The sequence below is a fragment of the Diabrotica virgifera genome, chromosome 1, assembly GCF_917563875.1.
Source record: "Diabrotica virgifera virgifera chromosome 1, PGI_DIABVI_V3a".
In the NCBI taxonomy this organism is placed as follows: domain Eukaryota; kingdom Metazoa; phylum Arthropoda; class Insecta; order Coleoptera; family Chrysomelidae; genus Diabrotica; species Diabrotica virgifera.
The window spans coordinates 273,660,295-273,681,227 of NC_065443.1; the positions used below are offsets into that span (position 1 = coordinate 273,660,295).

General features: G+C 30.1%; 1 protein-coding gene across 1 annotated transcript in view; it reads left to right on the top strand.

Moving 5' to 3' along the window:
- The first annotated feature begins 205 nt into the window (after positions 1-205).
- LOC114334911 (chitotriosidase-1) overlaps positions 206-20,933 on the top strand; it is a 65,162-nt gene continuing 44,434 nt past the window's right edge. Inside the window, exons 1-3 of the mRNA XM_028285047.2 lie at positions 206-344; positions 17,314-17,499; positions 17,557-17,657. Coding sequence (XP_028140848.2) covers positions 287-344; positions 17,314-17,499; positions 17,557-17,657 — 345 coding nt within the window. The 5' untranslated portion in view covers positions 206-286. The remainder of the gene's footprint in view (positions 345-17,313; positions 17,500-17,556; positions 17,658-20,933) is intronic.

Consider the following 20,933-nt stretch of genomic DNA (forward strand, 5'->3'; position numbering starts at 1 on the left):
CATTATTCAGTAATCTTAAAGGTATAAGGGATGAAACCGTGGCTAAACTTATTGAACTAAAATGATATTAAAAAAAATATTGTTTTTGTTTTCATTGTTTGATTATTCTATAAAAAAATTTTCATTTCAATAAAGTTTCCGTCAATCGGATGCGTATACATATAACGCTTCTTGATTTTTTTTAATTTATCAATATATAGATCAAGGTGTAATAAGACTACGATTTATTTAGTAGTTATTTTAACTGGTAATAGGTGCAATAATTGACTTGGATTTTTTAGTAATAATGAAGGCGGTACTACTAGTTTTGGCTTGTGTTTTAGTTTCTGCTTACTCCCAATGTGGTAAGACTATATTTTTTACGATTGCTATCTGTAAATTGTAAATTATGTATATTGTAAATTATTTTATTTTTCTTTTAGTCTAGTAAAATAAAATTACACTACATGTAAATCAAAATGTAAATTCGTACAGGTTGAAACAAATTTTATATCAAAGTTTAGGTGGGTACAAAAGATATTTTCAAGAAAGTATCCAAATCATACAAGGGGATCATTGTTTAAATAAATAATTAAAAAGCGGTCATTTTTGCAAAAAATTACTTACTTTTTTAACTGCCGAGGTCATTCAATTACCAATGAAGTTCTATGGGATTTTTTTTCTGCAAAGTTGAAGGGTAAGTCTTTCACATAAGTCTTACTAAATTAAATTTGACCCCCTATTTATTTAAATAATTGTATATAGAACTTTAAAAACTAATTTGCAAAAAAATATTTTTAGCGTTTTAAATAAGCACTACAAAATATCTTGTTTTACAGACTAATTTGCGCTATGTTATCAGTATTAAGCAAAAAAAAATTGGTCCAAAAATATTTAATATTTTTTGAGATATTGAATTTGTTTATTAAATGGTACTCTATTTTCTATTGCAAAAACGCGGTTGTTGCCAAAGAAATATTCACCTGTATTAAATCTTATTATTTTTACTTTTATGCATTTTTTTGATAAATGTATTGATAAATTCAAATTTCAATTAAACTTCCCCCTAAAATGGCATTTGAAAGTTATTCAAATTTATTTATAATTTGTTTTTTTAATAACGTCGCTGGGATTAAATATTTTGAAATGACGTTTCAATAATTGGGTTCCTGGGGATTTTTCACTAATTAACAAATTTTTTGTCTTTTTTTCCTCTTCTTTTTTTTTCGTGGAGTTATACAGGGTGTTTCATTGGTAAAGTAACATACGTTAACTGTAGAAATAGCATACTTAGGCGGTCTCAAAAATACCATACTTAATGGGTCTTACTCCATTAATAACAAAGATACTGGGTGTTTTATCTATTTTGCCATTTTCTTAATTGGTTCATAACTTTTTGACCACACTGTATATTTATTTTATATTTGGCACGCAAATACCATTTAAGGCGTGCAATAAACTAATTTATTTATAATTGTAAAAAATCCAGGTCCGGCTTAAAAAATATTGGAAAAATATTCCGACCCCAAAACAACACCCTGTACATTAATTTTTTTTTAAATAGATTTTTCAGTTGAAAAGAGGATAAAAATCTAAATTCAGTGGTGTACTTTGAATTTTCGGCAAAATGATTTTTCTGGTCAAATTTGGAATTTGAATTCTGAAATCAAGTAAATTGCGAGAGCTCTAAGTAGAAAAAAATTTAAATACAGCTTACAACTTGTCAACCACACTGTATATTGATTTTATATTTAACACGCGAATATTATTTTAGGTGTCCAGTCAATTAATTTAATTACAATTATAAAAAATCCAGGTCCGGATTAAAAAATATTGTATAAATGTTCCAACCCAAAAAAACACCTTGTATATTAAATTTTTTTAAAATGGATTTTGCATTTGAAAAGAGGATGAAAAACAAAATTAGTGGTATACTTTTAATTTTCGGAAAAATGATTTTTCTGGTAAAAATTTGAATTTGAATTCTGAAATTATACGAATTGCGAAGCTCAAAGTAAAACAAATTAAAATATGACTTAATTTTAATTAATACCATTATTTAATCTAAATTGATAAAATATTAACATTTGCACATATAATAATAATTTTTGATAACCCCCTCTGTGGCTCAGTGGAAAGAGCGCCTATCTTTGGATCGAAAGGTCCGAATGGTCGTGAGTTCGAATCTCACCAGGGTCAGAAATTTTTCGTTTATTATAAATTAATAAATGAAAATAGTTTCTGTCCTTGTGGCATCGGTACTCACCGGAGAGACCGCAGACATTCGGATACAATTAGCGTCTCTTTGCAAAGACAATGACGTCGACTTTGCAATGTAACAAGACACTTACTCAACACACACAGTACACAGTACACATGACGCTAGGTACCTAACTACGAAAATTTGTCGTACCTATGTACAAAAAAAAAATAATTTTTGATGGTGGTAATTTTGAATAAGTACTTTAGTTTTGAATAGTGATTTTGCTGCAAATTTTCGCTGTTTTGTTATAATTTTTAGCTATTTTGTTGATCAAAGTGATGTATTCTTTATTGACCCTTTATTATTTATTCATTATTTAAAGATGAATATTCGCCAAAAACTATTTTTCACACATAATAAAAAACACTAAGATATTAACATTTTACCAATTTAGATTAAATAATGGTATTAATTAAAATTAACTCGCATTTTAATTTTTCTACAAAAGCTCTCGCAATTGACATAATTTCAGAATTCAAATTCAAAATTTTACCCGAAAAATAATTTTGTCGAAAATTAAAAGTATACCACTAATTTTGCTTTTCATCCTCTTTTCAAATGCCAAATCTATTTTAAAGAAAATTAATGTACAAGGTGTTTTTTGGGTCGGAATATTTACACAATATTTTTTAAACCGGACCTGGATTTTTTATAATTGTAAATAAATTAATTGATTGGACACCTAAAAGAATATTCGCGTGTTAAATATAAAATTAATATACAGTGAGGTTGACAAGTTGTAAGCTGTATTTCAATTTTTTTCTAATTAGAGCTCTCGCAATTCACTTAATTTCCGAATTCAAATCCAAAATTTCACCAGAAAAATCATTTTGCCGAAAATTCAAATGATACCACTGAATTTAGTTTTTCATCCTCTTTTCAACTGAAAAATCCATTTTAAAAAAAATTAATGTACAGGGTGTTGTTTTGGGGTCGGAATATTTTTCCAATATTTTTTAATCCGGATCTGGATTTTTTACAATTGTAAATAAATTAATTTATTGTACCCCTCACAAATGATATTTGCGTGCCAAATATAAAATAAATATACAGTGTGGTTAAAAAGTTATGAACCAATTAAAAAAATGGCAAAATAGATAAAACACCCAGTATCTTTGTTATTAATGGAGTGGTATTTTTGAGATCGCCTAAGTGTCTTCTTTCTACAGTTAACGTATGTTACTTTCCCAATGAAACACCCTGTATTATTACGGGCCCTTTTAGGGTTAAGTTTCATTAGGACTGTCGAGACTCTAAGTTGTAGATTCTAGACATAAAAATATTAAGATTGGTCTTAAATCACTTAAATAAAATGTGGCTACTTACTGAGTTACAGGGTGTTTTATTTAAAAATTTAAAAATTATTTTTACCAATTACTTTCAAACTATTTGACGTATCCTTATCATACTTGGCAGAAGTGTATGTACTATACAGTCTACTAAACTGTGATAAATAAAAGTTTCTAGCTACTACCAGAGGCGTACGACAGGGGATAGTTAATGTTTGACCCTTCCCAAGTTCTACGCCACTGAGGGAATTACTATTTTAGTGAAATTTTTCGATTCTCCAATACTTTCTATGTAAATAATATACTCTTTACTGGTAACGATTAAGTCACTACTTTTCGAGTTATTGGACGTTAAAAATGAAACAGCATAGTTATTTTGATTCATTCATTCATTCATTTTAAACTTCCAATATCTCTCAAACTGATGGCTTTACCAATACCAATAAAATTATTGACATACAAAGTATTGGAGAATCGAAAAATTTCGCTAAAATAGTAATTCACTCAGTGGCGTAGAATTTGGGAAGGGTCAATCATTCACTATCCCCTGTCGTACGCCTCTGGCACTAGCTAGAAACGTTTATTAGTCACAATTTAGTAGGGTGTATAATAGCCACACTTTCTGCCAAGTATGATAAGGATGCGTCAAATAGTTTTAAAGTACTTGGTAACAACAATTTTTAAATTTTTAAATAAAACACCCTGTAACTCAGTAAGTAGCCACATTTTTTTAAAGAGATTTCAGTTAAATCTTAATATTTTTAGGTCTAGAATCTACAACTCAGAGATTCGATATTTTTAATAAAATTTAACCCTAAAAGGGCCCGTAGTAATGTAACTCCAAGAAAAAAAAAGAAGAAGAAAAAACGACAAAAAAATTTTGTTAATTAGTAAAAAATTCCCAGGAACCCAATTATCGAAACGATATTTCTAAATACTTAGTCCCCGCGACGTTATTAAAAAAACAAATTTTAAACAAATTTGAATAATTTTCAAATGCAATTTTAGGGGCGAGTTTAATTGAGATCTGAATTATTCAACACGTTTATCGAAAATATACATAAAATTAAAAATAATGATATCTTAAGCAGGTGAATATTTCTTTGGCAACAACCGCGTTTTGGCAATTTAAAATATAGTATAATAAACAAATTAAATATCTCAAAAAATATTAAATATTTTTGGACCAATTTTTTTTGCTTAATACTGATAACATACTGCAACTTAGTCTGTAAAATAAGACATTTTATGGTGCTTATTTAAAACGCTAAAAATAATTTTTTGCAAATTTGTTTTTAAAATTTTATATACAATTATTTAAATAAATAGAGGGTCAAATTTAATTTAGTAAGTCTTATGTGAAAGATTTACCCTTCAACTTTGCAGAAAAAAATCCCATAGATCTTCATTAATAAGTAAATTACCTCAGCAGTTAAAAAAGTATATTTTTTGCAAAAATGAACCCTTTTTAATTTTTTAAACAATGATCCCCTTGTATGATTTGGATACTTTCTTGAAAATATCTTCTGTACCCACCTAAACTTTGACATAAAATTTGTTTTAACCTGTACGAATTTACATTTTGACTTTTTTTTATTTTATTAGGCTATTTCTGTTTATAAGTAATTCTGCTGTTTCACTGGCGGATTGATAACGATGCTATGAAAGGTGGTGACTCCATGTTTTGCGCGGTTGGCCGATACTTCTTCTACCGATTGGTCATTTATCTCTTGCTATTTTGAACATTCCCCATTCTGCTTACGTTTTTATTCCATTCTTTTTGTCTATTTATTGTCCATTCCCTTACACACTATGTGTTATATTTTTTTATTGGCTTTAGGATTAGACGATGCGGCCAGAAACAAAGTATATAGTGCATACATAATACATAAACATAATATATCTTATCTAAACTATCTAATTAGTAATCTAATTTAAGGTTTTTTTAAGTCTGACCGACCTTTTTGTTAAGAATATATATAATAAACATTTTATCTTCAAAGTGAATTTTTGTTAAATTAATCTTAATAAACATTTTGGGATAAGGACAAGGGTCACACTTTTCTCATGCAAGGTTTTTTCTTAGCATGTTTTATTAATTATTGATTACCTATATACCCACCCCACACGGTAAGGCAGGCATGTAGGCAATCAAAAGGAAAGACATTTAAGGTTACAAGCCTAATCTAGTCATTCTATAACTTAATTTTACAGTCATATAGGAAAAATAAAATAAAATAAAAAATACGTTTATCACTCAGTGCCAAAAGATATATAACATTATAGGGACCGTAAACGTTTAAACTTCTTAAATTTTTTTGTAAGAATGTCCGACTGATGTGTATAATTCTTACAATTAAAAAATAATGATCTAAGTCCGCTGTTTTGTTGCAAATATCACAAAGATTGTTATCAATTATTTTTATTTTTTATGATTGTGCCGGATAGCAAGCATGTCCAAATTTCATCCGATATAATATGATTGTTATGGAACTTCTCGGAAAATCGTAATTTTTAAACCAGTAATTTTTTCGAATATCGGGTTCTAGTATGTTAATGTTTTCACTGCTCTTTCGATCTCCCAGCGTATTTCCTGTATTTTTTCTCAGTACTCTCATCTCTGCCGTTTCCAGTAGTCTTTGTATTGTGACTGTGTAGGGTCTTGTTTCTGATTTATAATATGTTATCATTGATCTTACAGTGGCTTTATAAATCCTTGACTTCATCTCAGTATTAGTTTGTCGATTTCGCCATATAATTTCATTAAGGCATCCTGCCAGTCTTTGTGCTTTTTGTACTTGATTTCTCATTTCTTTGTCCAGATATCTACAGCTGGAAAATGTAATTTCAAGGTATTTTTTTTCCATCACTTGTCCAATACTGATGTCACCAATTCCTATTTTAGACGAAATTGGTTCTTTACGGATTACTATTGTTTTAGTTTTCTGAGATAAAATTGTTATATTGAACTCCTTTGCTCTTATGTTAAATCTGTGGACTAATCTTTACATGCTATCTTCATCTTGGGCTATGAATATTGCGTCGTCTGCGTAACAGAGTAATTTAAGAAACGACGAAATTCAAAAGACTCCATTTTCCAACAAATAAATATTTAAAAATAAAATCTTTGGATTTCCTAATTCGGAAACAAAGCATCATTACAAGCTCTCCTGAGGAGAACAAAAGTTCGAAATGGTCCATAGAGAGATGGTAATGATCTCTGAGTCGAAATTAAATATAAAATGCCTTTATCTACCTGCGTTTTTACTCACGTATTGAGTACTAGGAAACAGATATGTTGATCTTTGCCTCGTTGAATTGATGTGTTGTTGAGTGCAACTACAGGGTGATTGATTAGTGAGAGGAAGCTCAGTAGATCTGTTGTAGTAAAAATTACAAAAAAAAGTTACTGACAAAAATTGTAGGCAGCTTTAAACTCCACATTTTAAAATTAGTTATAATCTTACAGGGTGTTCCATAAGATGGTGGCAGACCAAACTTATGTTTTTTTAAATGGAACAGCCTGAATTTTATTTTAAATTTGAAATCTGCTTCACTTCCACATCACAACAATGTAAAGTTTTATTATGTTATACCGGGTACTTAAAAAGTTATAGCCAGTATTACCTGAAAATCGTATCAAGTTTAACTCCCTGTATAATTAAAAAGGAGTACAGGAACATTAATCTATGGCAACCATAGTTTTTTAATAATTGTTAAAAATTATAAAAAATAGTCGTTTTCATAATATTCGTTAAATCAAATACAGGGTAAGTCAAAATGCAAGTACATTATTTTCTTGGTAATTTTAAATATAACACCCTGTATTTTATATCATTATCGAAAAGTACTAATATCGTACTTCAAATTTTATGAAGTACTCCCTATACCTAAAGTTATCAGTTTTCTAGATATATTTATTTTTCCATCAAAGTATCAATTTGGTAGATATTTTAACGTTTACCAATAATTATTGTGAGTTGGCCATGATTGATTTGTCAGAAACTGAGAGTTTGACATTATTGTTTATTAATTCAGTAACGAAATAACGACACAGAAAAGAAAACAATTTATTTTAAATAAAATTTATAAAAAATAACCGACGCAAAATTAAAAAAAAATAACAACACAAAAAATAAAAACAACAGTAATTTTAACTTATCTTACTTAAGTAAGGTGTTCAAAATGACCTCCCAAAACATCTATGCATACTGTGTCGTTGAAAGAGTTGCTTACATTACTAAGTATTTGTAAAGAAATATTTTGAAATACAATTCGGATTCTATTTTTCATATCATCTCTTGTAACCCCAAAAAAATGAGTCCATTTTATTGAACTCTGGTGACCTTGGGAGCCACCTTACTGGTCCATCCCTTCCGATCCATCTTTCACCAAACTGATCATTAAGTTCACCACGTATTAATTCGTTGAGGTGCGCAGGAGCACCGTCATGTAGAAACCACATTTGTTCACGTATATTAAGTGGAACCTCTTCTAATAATATCGGTAACTGATTTACAATAAAATCTAAATAAATCTCACCATTTAAATTATCTTCAAAAAAATATGGTCCTACTACATGGTTACCGACGATACCTCCCCACACATTTAGAGACCATCTTGTTTGACTATGTGTTACTATGTGGTATGGATTACTTGTTGAATAGTAGTGAAAGTTATGCCTATTAACAGAACCGTTTCGATGGAATGTAGCTTCATCACCAAATAGGACATAATCAAAAAAATCTCTCTGCTCATTAATTTTTTCTAAAGCTCATTCCATAAATACTATTCGTTTCTGAAAATCATCATTATTTAATTCTTGGTGCTTTTGAATATGATAAGGGTGCATCTTGTTTTTAGATAGAATGTTTTGAACAGAGTAGTAACTAAGTTCTTTTTCATTGGAAATACTCCTTATACTTGTGTGTGGGTTTTCTGTAACTGCCATCAACACACTCATTTCGTTTTCCTCTCTCACACTAGTTTTTGTTCGTTCATGTTTTTTATAATCCACTGAACCAATGCGGTTAAATCGATCTTTCAATTTTTCAAATGTATCTTGTCTAGGTTGCCGCCTATCTGGAAACCGTTCTTGATAAATTCTAGCTGATAGTAATGAATTTTTATTGCATTCCCCCAAAATCCAGATCATATCTACCATTTCATCAGTAGTAAAATTCATTATTGCTAATTTAAATTGAATTAATTACTGAATTACTAAATAATGATTGTTACTAATTTACGGTGTACCGCAATACTGAATTAATTAACAATAATGTCAAACTGTCAGTTTCTGACAAATCAATCATGGCCAACTCACAATAATTATGGGTTAACGTTAAAATATCTAACAAATTAATACTTTGATGGAAAAATAAAAATATCTAGAAAACTGATAACTTTAGGTATAGGGAGTACTTCATAAAAGTTGAAGTACGATATTAGTACTTTTCGATAGTGATATAAAATACAGGGTGTTATATTTAAAATTACCAAGTAAAAAATGTACTTGCATTTTGACTTACCCTGTATTTGATTTAACGAATATTATGAAAACGAATACGTTTTATAATTTTTAACAATTATTAAAAAACTATGGTTGCAATAGATCAATGTTCCTATGCTCTTTTTTAATTATACAGGGAGTTAAACTTGATACGATTTTCAGGTAATATTGGTTATAACTTTTTAAATACCCGGTATAACATAATAAAACATTGTTGTGATGTGGAAGTGAAGCAGATTTCAAATTTAAAATAAAATACAGGGTGTTCCATTTAAAAAAACATAAGTTTGGTCTGCCACCATCTTATGGAACACCCTGTAAGACTGTAGCTTACAATAATTTTTGTCAATAACTTTTTTTTGTAATTTTTACTATAACAGATATACTGAGCTTCCTCGCACTAATCAATCACCCTGTACATATATAGACTCCCATGTCTCGGCATTCATCACTCTTTATTCCTTGCAAATTTTAGAAGGATGGGTTATAGGTATAAGAGAGAATCTGTTTCCGAATTAAGAAATCCAAAGATTTTATTTTTCAATATATTTTTGTTTGAAAATGGAGTCTTTTGGGTTTCGTCGTTTATTTAATAGAGGTCGTGAGTACTTCTAAATGTTGATTATTTCTTTGTAATTGGCATCTCTTCTTCTTCTCCTTGTGCCACTCCTATCGGAGATTGGAAATCATCAAAGCTACCCTGACTTTGTTTACAGCTGACTTAAAAAGTTCATTAGTTGTGCAGCCAAACCACTCTCTCAAATTCCGTAACCATGAAATTCTTCTACGGCCTGGATTCCGTTTTCCTTCTATTTTTCCTTGCATTATATTCCGAAGTAATGCGTATTCATGACCTCTCATCAGATGACCCAAATAATCGAGTTTTCTTCGTTTTATCGTTAACAAAATTTCTGGGTCTCTTCCTATCTTTCGTATTACTTCAAGAATTGTGATTCTTTCAACCCAACTTATCTTCAGCATTCGACGGTAGCACCACATCTCGAAACTTTCAATAGGGTAAAAGCACCAGTTATTGGCCTCTTAAGGAGAGCACGTCAATATATCTATGAAATGTTTTGTCACTGTGGCCTATTATAACTATTTTTAACATCATGGAATTTTATTATTATTTCTACATATTGTAAAATTTTATTATGTTAATCTTTCAGGTCTAAAAATATTTTATATGTGTTCTTTTGTAAACGTGCAAATGAACCAGTTATTGGCCACCCTGATCTAGTTATTGACACCATATTTGTTAGTGATTGGCCATCATTTTTTAAAGTGATATGTCACCAAATAATTCTTAAGTTAAAACAAGTAGATAGGTAGGTGTTTGGGTAAGCAAGGATTTTGTGATGAGTGTGGACACAAAAAAAAGATACAGTAAAACCTGTCAATAACGGTCACTAAAAATGACAGAACTATTGGCCGATATAACAAGGTGGCCGCTAATACCAGGTTTTGTAGTACACAAATTTTGGTTTGGGGAACTTTGAAACTGGCCGGCTAGTTCAGGTGGCCGGTTTTTACAGGTGGCCGTTAACACAGGTTTTACTGTATGTCAAAGTAAATTTTATTTTTTATTCTTATTTATTTTTTATCTGACAAGATTCGCAAACATATACTTGATCTGTGTCGCCATAGAATCTTGTTACGCAAGTTACATGATATGTTCTAAGGCACATTTGGCATCTAATGCCTTCCTTACACTCTGTAATATTTAGTACACATAGATAACACACACCTTTAGAGACTTTTTGATTTTTAAAATGTGATGGAATGTTTGATACCAAGTTTGTATTTTTAAAACGCGGAAGAACGTTTGATACCAAGTTTCGATTTTCGAAGTGTGAAGGAATATTTGATAATAAATTATCAGACAGAATTGTAATTTTTGTTGAGGACTGATTTGTATTATCATGAAATAATTTCCGTTTGGGTACAATTTTTTTCTCAGGGCTTGGAGATTTAGTGTGGGTAAGAAATATTTTCGGAGATAATCTCAAATTCGCTTCTGGGGTAGGTGAATGCTTGAAAATTTCAAGATTATCTTGGTTATTTACAGAGCTTGATGATTTTGTGTGAATGAAATTCTGGTGTAGGAACTTTGACAAATTCAGGTAGTGGTGGCTCAAAAACCGCAGTATTGTTACTTCTACTTTCCTGGTTTAGAGGAGAAAACACTTTCAATGCTTTTTTGTCTTTTCTGGATATTTTTTAATAGGAAAGTGAACTTTTACACCCTTTTTTAATTTTGTTGAGGTAATTTCTATGGGTTGTCTACTTTTCTCTTCAGACTAGTTAAAAGTTTTAGCTAACTTTTTGAGATTTTTATTATTCGAGCTTTTTATTTTCTTTTGATTTTCTTTAATACTTTGTTTTTCCTTTCTTTCAAGTTGCCTCTGTTCCTTTTTACGCTCCTCTTCTAATTTTTTTTCCATTTTTTCTTTTTCTATTTTTCTTCTATCTGCTGAAGTTAGAACAAATGGAAGCTGTTGAGTTTGCTTTTTTCCTTTTCGTGCTGGAGTATTTGGCCATATTAAGTAAGTCGTAATAGATTTATTTGTAGCATTTACAGATATATTTTTAGAAATGTGAAGGGATTTCTCGGGTTTTTTGGTTTTTTGATCTTCTTTAACCGTTTTCGTCACACTTGATTCAGCTTCATTTGTATATTCTTCTATTCCTTGCATGTTGAAAATTTCATTCTCGGGTACTATCAAGGTTTCGTTCTCCATTTCAGGAATGTTTACTATTTCAGTATCATCTATTATTACAGGTATATCATTTATATCGAAAATTACTTCACTTGTGTCTAAAAATTTTACTTCTTCTTCTAAAATTTTTTCTTGTTCGTCCTTTGTAGATATTTCTACCGAGGATTTTTCTGTAAATGCTGAAAAGATTTGTTTCAATATTTGGTAATCATCAGATTGAGTTTTACGATTATTTCGACATAGCTGTTTCATTTTGTCATTGCCAACTATTTCACAAAATTGTTTATAAGAAATTGTTGTATTTGGATCAATAAGTGTTGGTAAATCATTGTGCTCATCCAGATTATCTTCAGTTTCAAATTCTTTCCCAAGACATTTTGAATAGTCAAGAGCAGAAGAATTCCAAGGAACTATACCGCATGCCCTAAACCCACTTCTGATAACATCTGGATTTAACCTATCTATAGCAGATTTTAAAACAGAGGCAAACTGTACTTTCGTTAAGACTTTTTGGGGGTTGTCTCTCCTAAACTGAAGCACAGCTTTGTTTCAAAAAGTTTTTAGAGGCTTAAATGCAGCCACATCCGCTGGTTGCATTAATCTCGTGGCATTAGGATATAAAGCTACTAAAATAATTTTCAAATCTATACAAAGCTGACTTGTCTGTACAGTTAAATGGGTTTTATGCCCATCAACAAAAAGTATCACCGGACGTGTAATATTATTTCGATCTAAATAAGGGTTAAATATATTTCCAATATATTCATAAAAGTTTTTGTTGCCAATCCAACCATTTTCTGTTAATCCAATACCCCACGAATTTGGCACAGCACTTAATATATCATTTGACAATCTTTTATGGGGATAAATTATCATAGGAGGTAAAATATTGCCTATTGCAGAAAATGTTACATAACTGTTAAGTTATGTTACATAAATGTAACATAACTGTTAAGTTAACCTTTGGGTTATGTTCAATTTCATAGACGTTTCTGGAACCCTTCATAGCCAAAACCTTTTTATTTTTGGGACATAAATAAAAACATGTCTCGTCACCATTAAAGATTCTGGTTGGGTCTTGAAGAACGTCTGAAATTCCTTTTTTATCTAGATAAGATTTTATGTTGTCAAACCATTTGGTAATATCTCTTTGGTTAATGTTTGAACTTGCTGATGTCACTCCCTCTGAAGTACTTAGCGAAATGTTGGGATTGCGCTTTAGAAATGCTGATAGCCATGTTCTACCTGGTCTATTTTCAACAAATGGATTAACTCTAGGGTTACTCTCTAAAAATGATTTAACGGAGTCCTTAATGTCGTCAACACGAACAGGAAATCCTCTATTTTGACAATGAAAAATCCAGCGTTTCAGTTGTTCCTCTTCATCCTTTGAAAGAAATGGATCTGGTCCATGCGTTATCTTGTTATGAAATTTTTCACTTTTCCGGTAACTTATAGTGGCTCTGGGAATATTAAAAATTCTTGAGGCTTCTCGCTCACTCATACCATTTTTAATTAACTCTAAAGCTTTTTTAACATTGTCTTCGGAATACTTTTTTTTATAATTGTTTTCAGTTTTAGATCGTTTTGGCATATTTTCTAAAACAATTTATAATAATTAGTTATTGGCCACACATAAAACACTAGTTATTAACATATGTCAATCACTAGATTCTTACAAAATCTGATGTTTCAGTTATTGGCCATCTAGGCCAATAACTGATACATTGATAATTTCATGCATTAGTAGTTGGCCACCTTAAAATTTACGTTATTTGAATAAATAACGTTAAATTCGTTATGCAATTTGAAGCAGGACATACACTATATTCTCACAAAAACATATAACATAAAGTAGAAAGTGAATTGCAGTATATAGTACTTACCGACCAACACAAGTTTCTCTAGGTAAATAACAAAATTTCGGTTGAAAACTAGCGGCACATAACACTGTCTCGTTCAAAATCGAATACTGACTAAAATGTAATGGTTACCTTGAAACTAGATGTGTCATACTCTAGGAGACATATTGCCAAACTTAAAAAAAGTGGTTAGAATTAACAAAATACCAAAATTTTCCTAATTCTAATTAAAATATATTAGTAGGCCAATAACTAGCACATGGCCAACAACTGGTGCCTTTACCCTATTTTTTATGTTGTTCTGTTTGAGAGCCCAGGCCTCTACACCGTATAATAGCGTGTTAAATACGTAGCCTCTTAGCATTCTTAATCGTAGAGGGATGCTTATATCTCTGTTACAGAAGAATTTTCTCATCTTTATGAAGGTGGCCCTGGCAATTTCGATACGTCTTTTTATTTCATTGTTTTGGTCTCCAGTTTCGGTTATTAAAGTTCCCAAATATTTGTAACTTGATACTTTTTCAATTTGAATGCCGTTTATACTAATATGTGCTGGTTATGTCATGATTTTACTGAAGACCATATACTTGGTTTTTTTGATATTAATGTTTATGCCATAATTGTTGCAAGCAAGATTTATGTTTGTAAGTAATCGTTGTAATTCTTCTACTGTTCTTGCAACTAGTACAGTATCGTCTGCGTATCGAATATTATTTACAACCTCTCCATTGATTACAATTCCTTCATTTGCTTGCAAAAGGGGTTCCTGACAGATGCTTTCACTATATACATTAAATAGCAGTGGTCACAAAATGCATCCCTGTCTTACTCCTCTACGTATTTCTATTGCTTTTGATATCTCATTTCTTATTTTGAAAAATAAAAAAAAAATAAATAAAAATGATCTCTGAAACGAAATTAAATATAAAATGCCTTTATCTACCTGCGTTTTTACTCACGTATTGAGTACTAGGAAACAGATTTGTTGATCTTTGCCTCGTAGAATTGATGTGTTGTGGAGTGCAACTATATAGACTCCCCATGTCTATGCATTCATCACCCTTTATTCCTTGCAAATTTTAGAAGGATGGGTAATAGGTATAAAAGAGAATCTGTTTCAGAATTAAGAAATCCAAATATTTTATTTTTAAATATTTATTTGTTTGAAATTGGAGTCTTTTGGGTTTCGTCTTTTCTTTAATAGAGGTCGCGAGTGCGTCTAAATTATTTCTAGATTATTTCTTTGTAATTGGCATACTTGGAAAATATGTCTAATTTCGATTCATAGCATCATTACAAGCTCTCCTGAGGAGAACAAAAGTTGAACAAAATGGTCCATAGAGTGATGGTAATGATCTCTGAATCAAAATAAATATAAAATGCCTTTAGGTACCAGAGTTATTTTACTTCTTTGTTTCTCATTCTGCATCCTCTTCGTGTCTTCGTTTCTTTACGCTTTTGATGTTTTCATCCATGATTAAATTGAAGAGCATAGAGCTCAATGAGTCTCAGTGTCTAACTCCGCTGCCTATTTTTATAGGTGGTGTATGTTGTCCACCTATCTGCTATCCACTTCTTTATTATACAGAAGATGGATTACGAGTATATCTTTTAAGTCTGTCAAATGCTTTCTTCAAGGCAATCAGATATAGAAATGCTGCTCTATTATACTCTAGCGATTTCTCAGTAATTTTCTTTATAACGAATATTACATCTGTATTATAAATTTGTATTGTATTGTAAATTGTACTGTAAATTGTAATGCTATGAACATAAATTAATTGCAGCTCAACAGTTGCTTTTTAGAGTCCGTAATGTGCGGTCTCTGTGTAACTGTGGTAACATTATCACACTTAATTTTATATAAATATCTAAATTTCTACAAATGTGTAACATTCTGATGTTTTTCGTCCCTGTGTTTTGGTGGCCTAAGCATGTAAAACCTATTAGCATTAGGGGAGAGGCTTGTACCTTGAGCCAGCTTGTACCATGTTGGTCCACCCCATTTTTCTTTTATTTTGCGCGCGAACTCTCTATGTTCCTTATCTTATCTTCTTCTACATTCGTCTTCATTCTGTGGTTAGTTGTTGAATGTTATTAGAAATCGTTTGCGGCTATCGTAAAAATATACTGTTTTATTTCGTGAAAAGTAACTATTTATAGGATGGATAATTTACTTTTCTAATATTTGTGTTAATAGATATCATAAATTAAATTACAAGGTGTAAATCCCTATATTAATAGGTAGTTAAGCAACATAGTGAGAAATATAAAAAAACCCTTTTATTAGGTTAAATTCACATTTGTTTTCTTTTTTCCGAGTCTTGTACCTTGGACCGCTATCACGTCGTGTACATTGGGCAGTACAAAATTAATGGGAAAAAAGAAGACACATTTTCATGTTGCACAAGTAACTGCTGTAAGTCCCTATTTAACGGTCAAGTATCTGAAGAGAATTCTGAACAGCAACGTATATTCTGGACCAAGTGGTCAACAATTTGACATTAATATTGAAGATGTTGTGCTCAAACTTAAACTACCAAGTCAGACTGGATTGTCTGAAAGGCAAAAATGAGTACATGTATTTGACTTAGATTTTGAGACGTTCAATGTTTAGTCACACAATTTTTTGTATATTTAGGTTTACGGGTGGTTCAACGTACAAGACTACGTGGTTCAAGGTACATTACCGGTTTGCACCTTGGACCAAATTAGCTCTAATAAATAAAATTCAAAAAAATGTGTTTTGTTTGTTTTAATAAAATGACCTTTTAATATACCATGGTGTGCAAACTACAAGTTAGTCGAAACCATTTTCCTTGAAATTAAAAAACTTAAAAATAATTGAGCTTTGACAAAATCGGGTTTAAGGTACAAGCCTCTCCCCTACTGATAATTAACTCTTTAGCTCAAAACGTTTTTTGATGTAGCGCGAAAAAGTTTTTTATAAATTTTAAATATACCACTAGATTTTAACTCATTTTTTGTTTAGTGGCATAATACGGCCGATTACAGGAAATTCTTTTTCTTTTATTTTTCTGAATTTTTTACTACGGAAGTAATAGCTACACTACTGTCTTATTAACTTAAAAAGACGTAAAACCACATGCATATGCATATATAGTACATCCGCTATAACTTTTCCCATGCGGTACGATCCATTTTCAATCAAATTAGGTCAAAACATAAATTGAAACGAACGTCGATGTGTATATACATTTTGTATACTGTATACTATATACTACACACATCGGCGTACGTTTCACTTTCTGTTTCGACTTAATTTGATTGAAAATGGATCGTACCGCATGGGAAAAGTTATAGCGGACGGACCATATGTATGCATATGCAGGGTATGTATGTACATATTATATGTACATTATTACGTATAATCAATACACTTATTTCTACTAGCCATCAATGATGGGTTATTAGAGTATCCCGGTTATTGGAATATTATTTTTTGCTTGGAAAAAAGGGTACTCCAAAAAGCGGGTTCAGATGTACTGTATTTTCTTGTTTCCAGATAAAACGCGGATCTTCCAAACTATTTTTGCAAATAAATGCAATGTATTTTTTAAATGGTATTTTCTTATTACAAAATTGTCAAAAATCGAGTTTCTTATTGTTAAAATATATTACGTGAATATAAAATGCAAATGACTATTATTAAAGTAATCAAATATTTTAGATGAAAAACCAGATGTTGAAGTAGTTTGCTACTGGGGAAGCTGGTCTGTATACAGAAAAGAAACCGGCAAATTTGCAACTAAAGACATTGATGTAAAAAGTTGTACCACAGTTATATATGCATTTGCAGGTATTAATTTAGATCAAAAGACAACATCACTGGACACGTATAAAGATTTAGACTTAAGTATGTATACTATTCAGTTAAAGATTTGAATATGTATTTATTATTTAACTGTTTTAGAGGGCTTTGCAAATTTTACAGCCCTTAAACAAGACAACCCTTGTTTGACAACAATGTTAGCTATTGGTGGCTGGAATGAAGGTTCTCGAAAATATTCTGTGGTAAGTATAAGCTACATAAATATGCATTTATTAAACGCTTTTCTTTAGTTCAATCGTTTGGGTCAAATCTGTAGACATTAATTTGACTGCCTTTTCTTCAATGCAAATGAATGAAAATTTGCAGACATATTATGAATTCGCGGGAATAATACACAAATAGTCGATAATTTGTGTTTATGTTTATTGGTTGTTTAAATAAAAAAACCCATTTTAATGGAAAATGCTTAAATTCTCTTGTGTTATATAATGTATAAAATTGAAACTTTTACAGGTTGTAGCTAATTATATGAACTATACATCATTTCACTTTTTCCGTTAATTGTTTACGTTATGCTTCATAAATAAACAATAAAATTTAAATTTTTTTGACGATTCCGACTGCTTTTCATGTTTGTACATCATGTTTATAAACATCCTAAGCGGCGTATATTTTAAACGCTCATATGTTTGTTGATAAAAACATCGGCGCTTATTCGTGTCAAATTTCAATAGGATACGAAACAAAACTTTAACCAAAACTCGAATTCGAAAAACTTGTGTTTTAACGTAGGCTTAGAAAAACCACCGGTAGAGACGTTTCGTGCTACAATTAACATTAGAATTCGTAATTCAAAATTAACAGGGTCTACACCGTGCAATAGTAAAGCATTAGAAGAGATGGAAAGACTGCGAGAACTGTAATATGTGTAAATAATGATTTTGATTTAAGAAATGTATGAAGAAATTACAGTAAATGCACAATGTAGGTATGTATCAAATGTTGAAATAAATGCAAAAAATGTGTCTATCATATATACATTCTCTTTTTAAACATGATGATATGTTTTAATGTTTGAAAAGTGTAAGACTAAAAAGTAAAACATAAAAAAATATGAAAAAATCTTTTTCAGAAATACATTATTTTAGTTACGAGTGACTAAATTTAAAAATATTATAAAAAATGAACTAAAAAGCAAAAAACAAAAAATTCAAACTCGAAGGATTATTCGAAAAAAATTGTTAAAGAAATTAAATATACTAAAATCTTACACATCCGTTAAGAAATTGAAAAAATCTAAAACATTCGTTAAAGAAAAGCGTGGGGCGCGTCTTCATCGAATAAACGGTTTGAGGATAGATACTTTTTTAGTTTTCGCGCCCCACTCTTTTCTTTAACCAATGATTTTTTCAATTTCTTATAGTCTGGGCTGATTATCGGGGAATAGGCTATTTTTGGGAAAAGTTATTTACCAGCAATTTTATTATATAAACAAAATGGCGCCCGAAAATCGTGTTTTTTTCAATTATTGCTCTATAACTCCGAAGATTTTAACTTTACAACAAAAACACTTAAATAAAAATTCACCGTGATTAAATTCTGCATAGATACGTGTTTTTCCTGATCTGCTCCGACGAAAATTTTTCTCGGAAAATGCGGGTTTTCCCAACAAAATCTTTAACTTTCAAATAAAGTTTTAGATAAGTAATTATTTACCAATAATTAAATAATTTGGTGACTTAAAAGCCTTCTTGGTTTAGATTATAGTTTCAGAAGTTGGTGAAAATTAAACGAATATTTTAGCAACAATTCAATTGTTAATTAATAATTTAGAGTCGCAATAATAACCAAAATAATTATGATACACTGATAAAACTTTGAAATCTTATAAAGATGAGATGCCTATTTAACATTTTGTTGACAAAATATAAATTTTTTATTTTTGTGCATAATCTTTAAATGTTTAAAAAAATAGTTATAAACAAATTAACGTTTCTCAGAAAGTTTATATTATATTATAATTTTAAGAAATAGCTAAAATGCGCATTTCAAATATCTTGAAAATGAATGCCTTAAAACTTTTTTGCAACCATTTATAAAAAAGTTATGAAACAGCAAAATAAACATACGATTACTACGGTATTTATAATTTTTTTTAATTCTTTCAAAGCGTAGAAGTGCGTTTAAAGTACAAGCTAATTATTTATAAAAAAATATCTATTATCAGTTTAATGGTTATATTTTAATTAAAGATTATAAATATATTTTTTTGTAATTTACACGCGCGAAAGTAGAATAAAACAGTACCGTAGCTACCCGCCCACATACACAACTCGAGCGAGTTTTATGCCCGATTTCACCAACGATACCTAAACGGTTGCCTTATTAAGTAATTCTTATCGATAGGAACTTCTTAAGTCAATACTTAGGAACAATCGCATTTCACAACTAAAAGAACTGCTTATCTAGGAAATGCTTTCCTAGGTATTACCTAGGGTACGTTTGAACTATTTTTGATAAATAAAAAGAAGAATAAGATGACATTTCCTTACTTTTTCGATTATTTGTCATAATTGTTTGTTTGCCAATTTGGTTTTATTCAGTTTTGTACTGTTATGGTTATTTTAATCAGTAGTTAGTTATTTGTGCATTAAGTTTGTATATAACAAATATAGTTTTGTGTATGTACAGTGAAATGGAGGAAAAGAAAAGAGTTCTAAATTTCACATATTGACGAAAAATTGAAGTTAGTTGAATTGTCATTAATGAAATAATTTTAAATTAAATAATATGTTAAAAATTGCTTTTTGTTATTAATTTTTTAATTACACACTTCTAGTTATATCACGAATGGGTTTTTGAAACACAACACTAGTTTGTTAGGTAGTAGGTAGACTACATAATTTTGTCAACAGACTTGTAAAAAACTCCAAAGGATTTTCTATATTTTCCAACACGACATATTATATTAATAATATAAAAGAAAATACAAAATTACAACTAATATACCTAATATTACAGAATAACAGAAAAATTAAGGTAAGAAGCAAATTATTGACAAACGTCACAAATACATTAGTCAAAATTGTAAAAATATAACCTGACTGTCAACGATAAGTAATACCTAAAGTTTAGGGATATCGAAATCCGTATCCTAACGCAAGGTAATGCTTAAGCGGTTTAGGTAATTCTTATCGTATGGTGAAATGCGTTTTAGAGTTAGGAAGTACCTAAACCCACTTAGGTAATTCTTAAATATTTAGGTATAGTTGGTGAAATCGGGCATTAGAGTGTCAGTCGCTTCGAGTGAACATTTTATCTCCGGCTCTGTATCAAGCCTACTTTCGCGCTAAAAATTACAAAAAAAAAGTATTTTTAATCTTTGATTAAAATATAACCATTGCACTAATTTTTGACATTTTTTGTGAGTAATTAGATTGTACCATAGACTCACTTTTAAGCTTTAAAACAATTAAAACAAATTATAAACAACGGAGAATTCGTATATTTACTTTGCT